Source organism: Rattus rattus, chromosome 4, assembly GCF_011064425.1.
Source record: "Rattus rattus isolate New Zealand chromosome 4, Rrattus_CSIRO_v1, whole genome shotgun sequence".
NCBI classification, from domain to species: Eukaryota; Metazoa; Chordata; class Mammalia; order Rodentia; family Muridae; genus Rattus; species Rattus rattus.
Window position 1 is genome coordinate 81,494,491 of NC_046157.1, and position 14,842 is coordinate 81,509,332.

Here is a 14,842-nt window from a genome sequence, read left to right on the forward strand (position 1 = left end):
GGCTGTGTGGCCTTGAAATCCCCGTAAACTAGGCTCTGAGCAGGGCAGAGGCCTGAGAGTGGCTGGGGCTTTACTACCTTCTAGCCTAACTCAGACCGTGAGGCATTGGATTTGGGAGTTAGCCTGCCTCAAAGAAATAGGCATTTCTATTTCAGGCCCCCACAAAGACCTTCTTTTCCTGAACCTGAGTTCCGCCAACAGGAATGGCGGGGGGTCTCTACAAGTCCGTCTTACATCACAGGTCTGTTTAAAATCCTGAGAGGCCTTCTCCCCTAAAGTTCCATCAAGAGATGGAGAAGAGTTGGCCCAGCCCTCCCCACCTGCCAGCTTCCTGTCTTCCTGCTGATAAATAGGGGAATACACATGGCCAGAGTTTCCATTCCCCCACCCTGTCACCCGTCAGTCATTCAATTAAAAAAAGATGAGTGAGACAGCTCCAGGGGCGGGGCGGGAGGCCCTGCTTATAAAACCTGCAGCTGAGTTGTGGGGAGCACCAAACCTGGTCCTCTTTCTGTCATCCCCAGCCAGGCTTAGCTGCTGACAGCTGCTTGGGACTCTGCCTCCAGGCCCTTGGCTGGCTTGGCAACCTCTCCACGTCTCTCAGTCACAGCTCCTCCATGGCTCAGAAGGAAGAGGCCGCTGAGGCCGCGGCACCAGCCTCTCAGAACGGAGACGATTTGGAGAACCTAGAAGACCCTGAGAAGCTGAAGGAGCTGATCGATCTGCCGCCCTTCGAGATCGTCACTGGGTAAGCCTTGAGTGGGGGCTGGGTCTCCTGCCTGGGAGAGTGTGGGGTCTGAGCAGGCCGTGGAAGGTTAGGGTAAGAGTAGTGGAGGCCAAGGTCAGCTATGAGCTCTGTGTCCAGTATGCTAGCAGGAGGCTTCAGGGCAGCAAAGGCCTCCTGTATGTATGTATGTATGTATGTATGTATGTATGTATGTATGTATGTATTTGAATCAGTGTTTAACCATGTAACTCTGGCTGGCCTGGATCACACTATATAAACCAGGCTGGCCTTGAACTCACGGAGATCCTCCTCCTGCCTCTGCCTCTTCATTGCTGAGATTAAAAGCGCGTACCACCAGGTCCAGCTACTCCTGGCTTTTTGAGGTGACAACTTGGACCTCTTAATCAGAAGGATGTAGGAGGAGTGCCTCGGGAACGGAAGCCACAGCATGAAAGTACACGACATTTTCTTCATGGTGATCTCTGACCATGTGCAAAGGCAGGATAGGAGCCCCGCCGAGAGAAGTTTCTGGAAGAGTGGTGGTATGGATGCTGTGGAGAGGGAGGAGCCCTGGTGGCAATCGGGCTTGTTGGGTATTGGGCATCACCTGCCTGTGCATTTAGCCCAAACCAACAAGTCCGGAGAGAACAGCACATTTAAAGATGGCCCCAGCAAGACAGTCGTCGCCGAGACTGCTTAAGCACAGCCTATAGCGACTGGGCTCAAATTTGTCTACAGTCCCCTCTCGTCCAGATTGTGCCATCTCCAGAAATGAACACAAGTAGTCTTCCTCTTTATCTCTCTCTACTCCTAGAGAGGAAGATGCCGCTAAATCCAAGGCAGAGTAAGAAGGGGCTGGGAGGGCAAGTTTCCTCCCTGAACTATGGTTCCCCTTCACAGCAATGCACAAAGGCTGGGTGAGGGCACACCGAGTCTCAGGAGGAACAAAGGCATGAAGGAGGAGAAGCAGCCCTGGGGAGTAGTTTGGACTGGCTGTTTCATGTTTGACCTGTATTGCCCCAGGCCTGGCCTCCGTTTTCCTATTTCTAACATGAGGACGCTACCCGACTTGATTCTTAATGTCCCTTCCTGCTCAGATATTTTCTGACTTCTAAGAGAGCCCAGGGGGAAACGTTGCTTGGTTCCTGAGATGTGAGTAGCCATTGAACTTCTATTCACTCTTGCTCACCCAGATAAGCTTGCTCTCATCCTAGGATTAAGGCACCAGCTGGGCACAGACTAATATAGACACAGGGGAAGCCTAGGGCGAATGGGCCAGCAGGGCCCTCCATTCCAGTGGCTCGTCTATGGCGGAGGATCCTTTTACTGACACCCCGGCGTCCTGGACCATGCTGTCCTGGGTTACACACATACCTTCCGCTCTATGCAGCTTTTGATCTCTCAGGTACAGGGCAAGGTGGGTCAACAACACAATTAGACTGTTATTTGAATTGAACACACATCGGGGTCCCAGGGCAAGGGAGCCCGAAGGTTCTCTAACAACTGACATTTGTCTAAGGCTTCACAACACAACATGTGGTCAAGAGAATTTGGTTATTCACCCTCAGGTAATGATGAGAGAGAGAGAGAGAGAGAGAGAGAGAGAGAGAGAGAGAGAGAGAGAGAGAGAGAGAGAGAGAGAAGAGGAAGAGAAGAGAACAGAACAGAACAGAACAGAAGCAGACTCAGGGAAACTAAACAATATATCTAAGACCAGAGAACCAGGAAGCAGTACTGGTCTTAGGATTCCTAGCCAAGTGTCTTGCCCACAGGTCTCCCGTGGAAATGAGAGTTGGAGGTTTCCTATGACTCAAGGCTCAGAGAAAGGGGCACAGAGGGGTACCATTCTGAGATCTGAGAGCACTTCTGGATGGAGGTGGAGCTCTGTTTCTTGCACACAGACAGCAGCTGTGGTGATCTGTCTCTCGGGCCTCTCTGGATAAACAGATACTTAAAATAGCCCAGAGGTGTGGCTGTGTCTTTGCAGGGCCAGTAAAGATGTCTCTCCTTCTCCTCTTTCCTACAGGGCCCGAGAAGCTGCTCCTTTCCTAGTCTAGACTCCACGGGTCTAAAATGCTCCTTAGACTTGGGCTGAAACTCATAGAAGAGTAGGGGTCGCTTGGCAGGAACAGTCTGGGGTGAGGAGGGTTTGTAGAGGAACAAGGAGAGAGATTTGTCTGTTGTTGTTCTGTGTACATGGGGTACTTTGGATGGACAGGCAGACAGACAGAAAAGAGTCCCGAGTACAAGAATAAAGAAAGATAGTGGAAGATTCTGGAAAGGGTCTCAAACTATCTGTGTGGGCTGAAGGCAGATCCTTGCATCTGGAGAGGAGACTCTGCCCACCTCTTCCCTGGACTGTGTTCAGGGATTTCCACCGATACTCTGAGGTCTCCACAGTGCAGGGTTTCAGCAAATATTAGGCTTGCAAAATGGCTCAGAAAGTAAAGGAGCTTGTCGTGCAAGCCGGCAACCTGAGTTCAACTCCCAGAACCCACACAAAGGGAGAACATTGTCCTCCGGCTTCCAAACAGGTGGCATGACATGCACACACTGGTATCCACGCCACACAGCATGTGCAACAAACATACACACACATGATGGTGTTGATGATGGTGGTGGTGGTGGTGGTGATATAAAAATCATGTTACAACTTAGGGAAATTTTTTTCCTTCCCACGAAGAGCTGGGTACATTTCTCTTGGTTCCAGAAGTTTCTCTTTCTGTGGTTTGGTCCTTTGAATGATTCAACTTGAGGCTTAGAGAAGATGTCATCCATCAATAGTAGCAGAGACTTATTAAGTGTCTACTATTGTTCCAAGTCCCAGAGGTTGAATTACTCAGTCATTTGCATATAGAACTAAACCTCGGAGGGACAGAACTTTACTCAAGGTTAGCCAGAGTCATAGGGCACAAACCCCAGGACTTTATGACCGCAAAGCAACCACTACCCCCAAGCAAATCATAAAGAGGATCTTTATATTCACAAATATTTGCCACCCATGTATTGCTTGCTTCCGTCAGAATAGCTCTCCTACATGAGAGCAAGGGCTCTCACTCATCACTCTATCCCTAGCTCTCAACTGGTACTCAATAAATATTTGCAGGGCCAATGAATGGACCTAATGAATGAGCACTTCCGTGTGTTAGGCTCTCGCAAGCCACTGTGACAGGAGACGAAATGGAGAGAGGGATTCTTACACAGAGAAGAGCAGAATACAGAGAGACGTGCGGTTCTCGGCACAGACTGAATTTCCCAGGCATGCCCTTGCAGCAAGCACTGGGATGCTGAGGGACAACATGATCCCCATCTTTCCATCTCTGCCATGGCTGACCCTGGCTTGACCTAGCACCATCCTTGTAAGTGTGGCATCATGTATGTGTCTGTAGACGGCACAGCTGCTGTCACAGGGGTAGACTGGGGATACATGGCAGAGTGAGTTTTCTTTCCACCACACCATATTCTTCTACGCTTGCTTATTTTACTGTATGCATGTAAGTGGTTTGCTCACTCACGTCTATGCAGTGAGCCTTCAACACCAGTTGTGTGTGCGTGCAAGCTGTGTGCACCCATTTGTGTGAGCGTGGGAGCATGCATACCATGAGGTACACATGTGGAGGTCGGAGAACTCCCTTGAGGGTCTATCCCCACCTTCACCTCTTTGAGGCAGGGCCTCGTGCCTTTTCCACAGTGTCCATTTGCTGGCCCATGAGCTGCCGGGGTGGCTTCTGTTTCTACTTTCTATATTCCCTTAGGAATGCCTGGGTTACAGGCAAGGGCCCTACCACGTCTAACTTTTTACTTAGGTTCTGAGAATTCAAAGTTGGGTCCTGACTCTTGCACAGCAAACACTTTAGGCTTTTTTGAGACGGGCTCTCATTGTGTAGCTCTGGCTGTCCTGGAACTAATTAAGTAGACCGGGCCGCCTTCCAGTTCACCGAGATCCACCCACCTCTGCCCTCCCCACCACCCCCAAGTGCTGGGTTAAAGGCGTCCGCTCTAACACTCACCGCTCTAACACTCATGCCCTATTCATAAGGCCACATTGTCTCACCCTGGTCTCTGGAGCATGCTGGGGAGTGCACTACGAGAACCAGGAAACAGTGCACCGACTGCCACCCTGGCCTTCAGGGAGGTCAACACTGTGGAATGAGAGTCTCCCATAGAGAAGACACAGACTTCCTGTTTGCCTTGGGCAGAGAGCTTCATGCAGCCCTGCGAATCTGGCATCCTCGCCTGTTCTAGAATCGTCCGCTTTGCTCTACCCTCCTCTCCCTGAGTGGCATCCCATAGTGAGCGGGTCTGGAAAGGTGGTCCATGAGAGCACCGGATCTACCGCTAACACAGATGTGAGGGGAACCTGAACATGTCAGTATCGGGTCTTCCCTCCTGAAGGATCTGGACTTTCCACTTCAGGGTTACTTTGTAGCAAAAGAACTCACCTCTGACCAGCTAGATTCTAGGGATTCCTGTGCTGCTCCCTCTCACTGCATATCTGTGTTTAGGAAACGCAAATGTTTTAAAGTTTACACCTTAGAAAAAGCATACTACATATGCCCATATCAGGTCCCCCTCATTCAGCTAGATATTAGGTTCTGATTTTCCCTATTTGTTCCACTCAATGCCCAGTTCCTAAAAGAGAGGACTGGAACCATACCCCAGGTCTACACCCGAATGAGTGACTAAATACAGAGAAACAAGACTTCTGGCCAATTGTCACTCTAGCCTACCCTCCCAACACACATGTGCACACGTGCACAATTACACAGAAGGCAATGCCCACTGCCTCTTTAGCAGGGAAATCCCCTGAGGTCGAGAGCAATGTTTAGCCGCACTATGTTATTAGAAGAAAGGTTTGCAGTGGAGAAACTAGACGCCTCGGCTTCCTCTCTCCCCCTAAGGAGCGAAGAAGTCTTGGTTTATCCTGTGTTTCCCCAGTGGCCTGAGATACTCCTTTTACCCAGCTCCCTGCATCGATGTCAAATCTCAGCCAGCCCTTTCTTGACTGAGGTAGTTCACAGGAAACCCGAAGAACCTCATTTGACCTTTATGCTCCTCACCAGAAAGCCTTAGTGAGGAGTGGAAGGAGCCAAGCAAGCTCAGGCTTTAGCCAAGCCAAAGGAACGTGTAGGCCGCAGGCCCTCCCTTAAGCAGCTAGAGCAGAGGCCCTGTGAGGGGCAGGACAGGCCCTGGGCTGCTGGCAGAACTGGGTCAGAAATGGATATTTATAGTGAGGTGACCTTTCTTCCTCTCCCATGGGTTTAGGATTTCTGGGTCCTCTCTTCATGCTCAGGGAAGAAGAGGAGGGGGCAAATGTCAGAGTTTATGAGGGAGGGGCTTCAAGCCATACTCAGTTCTCATCCATTGAGCTAGCTTGCCACTGTCGGCTGAGCCAAATTCTTGCTTTTAATGAGGCTACAGTGAGCAAAGTTGGAGCAATGCTTTGGACGTCGGGGGAAGGGAAAGAGCACCAGGAGGGGGAAAAAAAGCCCAAAGTACCACATGGAGCAACCACTGTGAAAGTCCCAGGCCCGTAAAGTAGACTTAGAACTACCAACACCTCCTTCTCCCAGGATTCTGCACAGGGGAGGCTCCGGGTTGGTCTTGAGAAGGGAGGAAAGGAATCTTGTGAAAATCTTTAAACGCCCCCCCCCCAAAAAAAAAGTTTGGGCAGATAGATAGATAGATAGATAGATAGATAGATAGATAGATAGATAGATAGATAGATAGATACCAGCTCTGTGTCCCTGGGAAAAGAAATCTCAGGAAGTGAGGGGAATGACGACAGAGCTGGAGGGTGGCCTTGTGGGGAAGTGGAACTACCTGGGAGTCTTCTTCCGGTTCAAATGAGGAAAGACATCGGGCGATTTGGTCCTGATGCAATGTGAAGTAAATAATAAACTCAGCCTGGGATGGAGGGGCTTAGAGAGCTAAATATAGCCCTGAGGGAATCCTGGGGCTAGGTCCTCAGACAGATCCATCTTCATATTGGGAACTTTACCTTGACAGCAGGGTGCGTGGGAACGGGAGTGGAGAACATTTAGCGAGGGGAAGTTAAATCCCCCGGTGTGTGTGGGGAGGTCCGTGGGGTGGGGGGAGGACTTCCTGTGCTCTAACAATCGGCTGCTTCTCTTTAAGAGGCCAAGGTTTGGGACACTGGGGGCCTCCCCTGCAGCCCTGGAGTATGCTGACCCTCATGGGGAGAGAGAAGAAGCAAAGAGACAGGCAATGAGTGAGTTAGTGGTGTCCCGGGCCACGCTCTGCAGCAGGTGTCCGCACGTTGATTGCACGTTTATTCTGCAGCACTGGGGACCTTGCATGCCTGGCAAGCACTCTCAGGGAGCCACGCCCCTGCCTAGTGACCAAGTAGCAAGGAAAGCAAGACCTTTGGCAGGAATTTCTCCTTTGTTTTACAAATGCTAATAATGTTGTCCCCAAACTGTTTGCACAAGAGAGTCTGCACGAACCTTCTGGGAACCCGCCCCCAGTTGGTTCTGATTGGTAATAAAGATACCAGCAGCCAATAGGAGTAGAGAAGCAAGGAGAGCGCCCTGGGCTCTGGGCCAAGAATGCAGAGCCCAGAGAGCTATACAAATGGGTCCGGAGTAGCCAAACTGGAACACAGAAGTTAGTAAGTAGTAATTCAGAATTATCCATGGAGGTAGATGGAGCTATGGAGGCTAGGCAGTCTCCCAGCTATTGCGCTGCATAGGGCGTATTAAAATACAAAGGTTGTGTATGTGTGTCTCTTTCATTTGAGAACATAAAGCTCCGAAAAAAAAAAAAAAAAAAAACCAAAAAAAAAAAAAAAAAAAATTGAGGCGGGCAGCGACATTGTCACCGGGATTTATTAATTAATAATTAAATCAACACCTTTCCAATCCTGACTTGGAAAAAAAAATCTCATTTTCACCCCCCCCCAACCTATACAGGTCTAAATTGTAGGAAAACACTCACGAACGAGGAAAATAAGAATAATCTTTGAGGGTCGAAAAGCTACCTCAGCAGGTAAAGAGGCTGGCTTGGCTGTCAGTCCTCATTACCCAAGCTCCACCCCACCCCCACCCCCACCCCACCCCGGCCTCAACTTCTTTTTGTCCTCTGATTTCCACACACATGACTGGCACGGTGCCTCCTCCCTGTGGATAAGTAAGTAAATATAATTTTAAAAGAATGTGATCATCAACTCCTATGCCTCTCCGTTCATTAATGGCATGCTGGTCTTTAAAATGCCCGGCTACTCCCACTCCATTTATTGCCTGATATAACTCTCCCCTTAAACCTTCTACTTACCAAGTCCACTGTCCTAAGACATTCAGTGGGCTCTTGAGATCAACCTCAGGCTATACCCAGTCATGCTGCATCAGCCAGGTGGCACCACTGCGATCTTCCCTGGAGGTCACCTGCAGCGCACTTTTCTTGAGGAACTGGGAGACATTTTGTACGGCCTCACGAATCAAGGTGCAACTTTCAAGAGCCTCCACACTTTGTTTAAAGCTTGCCCTTGTTGCTGTAACCAAACACAATGGAAGAACAGTTTCTTTGGGCTCACAGTCTGAGGAGATATAACCCGTTGGAGCCTGGAAGGCATAAGTGAGGTGGTTGGTCACATGGCTTCCACAGCCAGGAAGCTGGAATCAGGGAACGCTGGTGCTTAGCGCTCTCTCTCTCTCTCTCTCTCTCTCTCTCTCTCTCTCTCTCTCTCTCTCCCTTTCCATCAGTCTGAGACCTGAGCCCATGCCATGGTTCCTAAAATTCAGGGTAGTTCTTCCCTTCTCAGGTAAATGCCCCGGAAACTTCCTCACAGACATGCCTAGAGGTGTATCCCCGGGTGATTCTAATCTAGTCAGATTGACGAACCAATCCTCACACTCCGGAGATTCTCTCCTGCCCACTTTTGCAATGTTCTAGCATTCTGGGCTGTTTATTTACATCTCGGCAGTCTAACTAGATTCTAGCCACTAGATGACAGTCACATGGAGGCCAAGGGCCAAGTCTTTCCAGACTGAAATGACACAAGCTTAATCACCCAGTGGTATACCCTTGCATAGACTCGTCGTACAGATAATTCTTACAGATAATCATGTGAAACCCCTTTCAAATGAGAAGCAGCCAATAGGAGAACACTGTATTACATGATATAGGCCATTCCGTGACCAAAATGCAATCTATGTGAGCTTCGATGAGAAAGGAAGGCGTGAGACACTCTGTAAAGTCTTTGTCTTGTTCCATCGAGAGAAATTTCACATCCCACTGCCCCATTGTGGAGTGTGCTGGTGGGATAGGGGTGGCACTCACCCGCTATCCCAGAACTTGGAAGACTGAGGCAAGATGAGCTGGAGTCCCAGGCCGGTTGGGCTAACTGGACCCTGTTGAGAGAAAGAAATGAGGGAGGGAAACTAGGTCGAAGGTAGACACATCGGGTCACTTCTTAGTGGGGTAATAAGAATACAAACTCAAATCCAGATTATCTCTGTCCCTCCCAGTGAGCTCTATGTGAGAGATTTACTTTTGAGCCAAGCATGGTGGCTCATGCCTTTACTCCCAGCACTCAGAGGTAAATGCAGGCAGATCTCTGTGAGTTCCAGGCCAACCTTGTCTATATAGTTTGTTCCAAGACAGCCAGGGATATGTAAAAAGACCGTACTGTTTTGGAGGGGTGAATATTTTCATATTGATGTGTATGCGTCACTGATGTGTACAGGTGACTTCGAAAGCCAGAAATGTGTGTCAGAGCTCTTGGAACTAGTGTTACGGGTAGTTGTGAGTTGCTGAACATGGGGGCTGGGAAGTAAACGCAAGTCTTCTAGAAGAGTAGCAAGCCCCCATAACCTCTGGGATCCACTCGGTGTGTGTAGTCAGTGTTAGCATGGACGCGGCTCATTTTTCAATAAGAATGAAACGGGCCTTGGAGATCTGCCTGCTTTAGGTCCTAGAAACAAAGACTCATCATCCCCTTCTTGTCCCCTTGACCTACAGGGTGCGGCTGCCTGTCAACTTCTTTAAGTTTCAGTTCCGGAATGTGGAATACAGTTCCGGGCGGAACAAGACCTTTCTCTGCTATGTGGTCGAAGCACAGAGCAAGGGAGGCCAAGTACAGGCGACGCAGGGCTACCTGGAGGATGAACACGCTGGTGCCCACGCTGAGGAGGCTTTCTTTAACACCATCCTGCCAGCTTTCGACCCGGCCCTGAAGTACAATGTCACCTGGTATGTGTCCTCCAGCCCCTGTGCAGCCTGCGCCGACCGAATTCTCAAAACCCTCAGCAAGACCAAGAACCTGCGGCTGCTCATCCTGGTGAGCCGGCTCTTCATGTGGGAGGAGCCAGAGGTCCAGGCCGCCCTGAAGAAGCTGAAGGAGGCGGGCTGCAAACTTCGCATCATGAAACCCCAGGACTTCGAGTACCTCTGGCAGAATTTTGTGGAGCAAGAAGAGGGTGAATCCAAGGCCTTTGAGCCCTGGGAGGACATTCAGGAGAACTTCCTATACTATGAGGAGAAGTTGGCAGACATCCTGAAGTAGGCAACAGAGCTCAGCCTTCCGTGAGTTTTCCTGGTGCCCTGGCACCGTCTCTCTATTAACTGTTCACTTGAGCAGAAAGGTTTGAGCTCAGGTAGGAAGAAACGCGAGTCTCATGGGCTGCATTCCTCTGAATGGATTGGTTGTAGAAACATTCAAGAACATTGTTTCTGAATCCCCCTACCTAAATCCAAGTGTTAGGGTTGAAGAGATGGTTTCTCCATTAATTGCATTGGCTGCTCTAAAGTTTGGCTCCCAGCACCCATACTGAGTGGCTCACAGCCCCAGGGTGCTTAACACTTCTGGATTCCAGACACTAGAATGCACTTGCTCAGATCCACATGCAGACGCACAAAAGTAGAAAATAAGGGCTGGAGAGATGCTTAGTGGTTGTGAACACTGGTTATTCTTGCAAAGGGCCCAGGTTGATTCCTTGCACTCACATGGTGGCTTAGGACCACCGGAACTCCAGAGATTCCAAGACCCTTACTGTTGGATGCTTTCTAGATCCCTAATTCCAAAGTCACCAACCACCTCTGTTCTTCTGTAACACAGGGTTTTCATTCTTGGGAGGCGAATTTCTCTTTTCATTTTTTTTTTCCATTTTTTATTTTTAAAATTATGTGTGGGTGTTTTGCTTGTATGTATTTTTGTGTACCGTGTGCATGCCTTGTACCCAAGGAGGCCAGAGGAGGGCATTAGATCCTCCTGGAACTGGAGTTACAGGCAGCTGTGAGGCACACGGTGCGGGGAATGAAACCCGGTTGTTGGGAAGAGAAACCAGAGCTCTAAAGCTCTGAGCCATCTCTCTAGCCCTGTATTTATCCTACTTTCCATTTGAACCGGATCCCTCTTGCTTTCAGAGGGCTATTCTTTGAGGGCTCTCGGTGATTGCTATGTGGGTGCATAAAGGCTAGGGCATTCTTCTCAAAAGGAATCACCATGAGAACTAACTCATGGAGAGTCAAACTCCATGAGGTGAGTGTCTAAAGGGTTAAGAGGTGTTTGTAACTAAAACAGCATAGAAGCCGGCTCCTACAGATGTCAAGAGGTGATAGGAGAACTGGAAATAAAGATGAGCTGTTTAGGCAAATAATTAGGACACAATTAAGGCCAATTTGGCCTCTTGCTGAGGGTAAATTAGACTCTCACAGAAACAGGCCAATTATCCTCAGGAAAGAGGGTAAAAGATCCTTCGCTATCTTTTGAATTTGGTCTGATCTAGTTTGCTCCCACAGAACTGCTGTGACTGAACCCCTTTCCAAGGCCTGAGTGTTACTGATCAAAATCCCCTGCTGTTGGCGAAGGCTCCTCACTGCACTCCTACCCGAGTTTAATTTTGGAACGACTCCCGTATTCATAAAACATGGACGCAGCATGCGCTCATGAAGATCATCCAATTTGTGTTTGACGTTTCTTGCTTCCAGTACCCTTAAGAGAAGATGCAGCTTTGCAGACACGTTCTGGAAGGCTGAGGCTCCGGCCCTGTGTGTTGGCAGGTGTTTGCTATTAGGCGTGCCCACGGGGTGCCCAGGCATCCTCAGGCTGAGCATCTTCCTGTCCAAGCGGACACACTCTCAGAATAGTCTCCTTAGCCAAGGGACAGAGCAGAGATGCTTCACACCATGAAGTAACACAGGTCGTGACAGCAGTAAAGAAAGACTCATGGTGGATCCCTGAAAATGCAGAACTTAATTTAAAATTCCTCAAAGACTTCTGTTAGTGTAAGCACCACTAGCCACCATAAGACTCACCAGAACGGTGACCGCTGACTTAATTTTAACCCTGACATGTTTTCTTTTGCAGTCTTCAAGGGGGAGAGGCATTCGGTGCTGTGTGCCTATAATCCCGGCACTCCAGAGGCAGAGAGGCAGGAGGATTATGGGTTAGAGGCTATCTTGGGTTATATTAAGTCTCAGGTTAACCCACGCTATGGAATGAGACCTTGTCTCAAAAATAAGAGTCAAAACTAAACAAAAAACCCAAGAGTGTGGGCTGTGGGTAGTTCAGCAGTAGAATGCTTACAAAACCCAAAGATTTGCGATAGGGTTGTGAAATGCTTTTCTAGCATGCATACGACTGGATTCAGTTTCTAGCTCTGACAACAAGAATAAAAATAATCTGAGCATGGCTGTCTATGCCCATGCTCCCAGCACCAAGAGGTGAGTTGAAGAGAATAGAGAGTTCATAGGCCAGCCTGGGCTACATACCCTACCTCAAAAACAAAACCACCTCCCCTACAAAAATTCCACACGTTTAATGAGATTACATTTATATGTTATGTGGAAGGGGCACATGTCAAGGCACACATGGAGGTCAGAGGACAACTTACCAGAGCTGGGGCTGTGCTTCCACCATGTGAGCCCCGGGAATGGAGCTCAGGCGTCCAGCTTTGCTCCTTAACCGACTGAGCTAACTCTCCAGCCCCTTTGAAGACTTTTACAGCCCACTTCTGCCAGCTACCAAACTAGCAAGTCTTCAGGGATCTTTTTTACTTTAATTAAAATTGTGAATTTCAATGATAATTAAAGTTTTAAATTTGGATCACTGGGAGTTTTGACACTCAGTAAATAATCCGGTATGAGGGGGAAGTACGTGTCTAAGTCAGCTTATTTTAAAATAGAATATTTTGGGCCAGCGGGTCACCTAGTAAAGGTGCTCACCACCAATCCTGAAGACCTGAGTTTCATCTATGGGACCCACATAGTGGAAAGAGAGGACTAATCCCCAAAGTTATTCTTCAACCTCCAAACCTGCATGCCGCCCCCTATACACATATATAAGTGTAATGTTAAAAAGAATTTAACTCCTTCTTGGGTATACAGATACAACATTTTGTTTTTGTTTTTCTTTTGGAGCTAAGGACTGAACCCAGGGCACAATATTCTTGAACCCATCAGCACACTTCCTTTGGCATATCTGTGGGTCTTCTGAGTTCCTGAGGGCAGGTCAAATACAATCCAAAAAAAAAAAGCCATGACAGTCTACAAATGCCCCTTAAGAACAGCCAGCCCTACTTAAAGTTCACTAAAAAGCAAGCACTTTAGAAATACAATTTGTCTATCTCTTATTTTTATCTTTTGCTTTAAGAAAGACTGGCTGACTAACCCATGGGAAGCTGAGGTAGACAGCTGAGTTCAAGGCTAGCCTGGTCTGTGTTGTAAGTTCTGGACCACACAAAGCTACAGCAGAGCATTTGTATTGTGTGTTTAACTTAAGAGAGCAGACTCCAAACAGATCTCTGGGGCTGTGCTAACACCACCACAGCAGTGAAGGAGACAGCCCCGACACCAGCTCAGCCGGGAAGCACAGGAGGTCCCGGAGAGGACATCCAGGGTCTTTTAGGGAAAGCAAAAGAGGCTTTAGTTATCTCTGAGGGTTGGCTGTCGGGAGTTAGCAAGGCTCTCAGTAACATGCTGTTTTCCATGAAGGTCTGCCTGCTGCCACTCAGAGCCATGACCAGGATGGCATCCGGGACATGCCTGGCTTCCTGATTCTACTTGGAGTTGGACATCTGATACCTACCATTACCTCCCCTCAGAGAACTCAAAACACATCTCAGGCCATCATTCATTCAGCCATGCCTTCCAATATGGCTCTTGGAAGAAAGGAAAATGAAGACAAGAAAAACATGTGTGATGTGGGCAGCAGGTACCTGGGGGTGGAGGGTCTTGTTGCCTCTCCAGGGTTGCTGCCTGAGACAGAGATTCACAGTCAAGGTTTGACTTCAAAATACATCTAGAAAAGTGTTTTGAATTGAGCTGGCTTTTTAAAAGACAAAATAGCAACATCAATAAAGGAAATAGCGTTTTTTGTGGCCTGTTCTTTTAAGAAAGTGGGACATTGGGAAGCTCCCATGGTCAGAGAGCGGATACCGAGGTGCAGGGATAGTGTAGGCTAAGAACCAAGCCATGGCATTAGGAAGATAAAGCCAGGTCTTGACAGTGAAGAACGCTCTCCCAGGCTGACTTCCCACCATGGTCCTGACCTGAGGGCTGGAGAGATGGCAATGGCTTAGGGTGTACAGCTCTTGCTGCAAGCACGAGAACCGGGCTCCAGATCCCCGGAACTCACATGAAGCAGGATGTAGAAGCACGAATCTGTACTCTTAGCACAAGACGAAGGCTCGAGAATCCCTGGGGTATGTGGGCTGGCCAGCCTGATATACCCGTGGCAACCAGGAGGCTGACTGACGGTAAAGTAAAAGTGTGAGGCAGCAGAGCGTCTGGGTTGACCAGAAGGTGGAATACGCAAGGCCCTCGGTCCATCCCCAGCATTACTGAACACTGAGAAAAAAGAAACAATGCGCTCCTGGGATTGTTTGTAAAGGATGGCTTTTCCTGTCCTTTGAATATGGTGGGGGACACAAGGCTCATAGAATTTTATGACATCCACATCCCAGCAGCCACGCAATAAGCAACTTTCTTCTCCCTAAAGTGGGGGTGAAAAGTAACAGCTGAATGTTCACACCGTGAGACTCCAACAAGCAGCACTTGGAAACGATGACAGGATGGGAGCAGGGGTCACTTCCCAAAGGGTTTGTCTGAGTCCTCACAGAAGTGAAAGCACACCTCGTGTGTGTCAGGGTGCTTGGT

The 14,842-nt window shown here is 48.8% G+C and overlaps 1 protein-coding gene across 1 annotated transcript; it reads left to right on the forward strand.

Annotated features, from left to right (window-relative positions):
- Nucleotides 1-519: 519 nt before the first annotated feature.
- Nucleotides 520-14,058, forward strand: Apobec2 (apolipoprotein B mRNA editing enzyme catalytic subunit 2). The gene is made up of 3 exons (XM_032900553.1): nt 520-748; nt 9,707-10,270; nt 13,679-14,058. The coding sequence occupies exons 1-2, from the start codon at nt 618-620 to the stop codon at nt 10,248-10,250; spliced, it is 675 nt and encodes a 224-aa protein (XP_032756444.1). The 5' UTR covers nt 520-617; the 3' UTR covers nt 10,251-10,270; nt 13,679-14,058.
- Nucleotides 14,059-14,842: the final 784 nt, after the last annotated feature.

Excerpts from the sequence above, each read along its gene's own strand:
- Apobec2 (XM_032900553.1), top strand. The coding sequence starts at position 618 with ATGGCTCAGAAGGAAGAGGCCGCTGAGGCCGCGGCACCAGCCTCTCAG. Across the intron at positions 749-9,706 it reads CCCTTCGAGATCGTCACTGG|GGTGCGGCTGCCTGTCAACT; the intron begins GTAAGCCTTGAG and ends CTTGACCTACAG.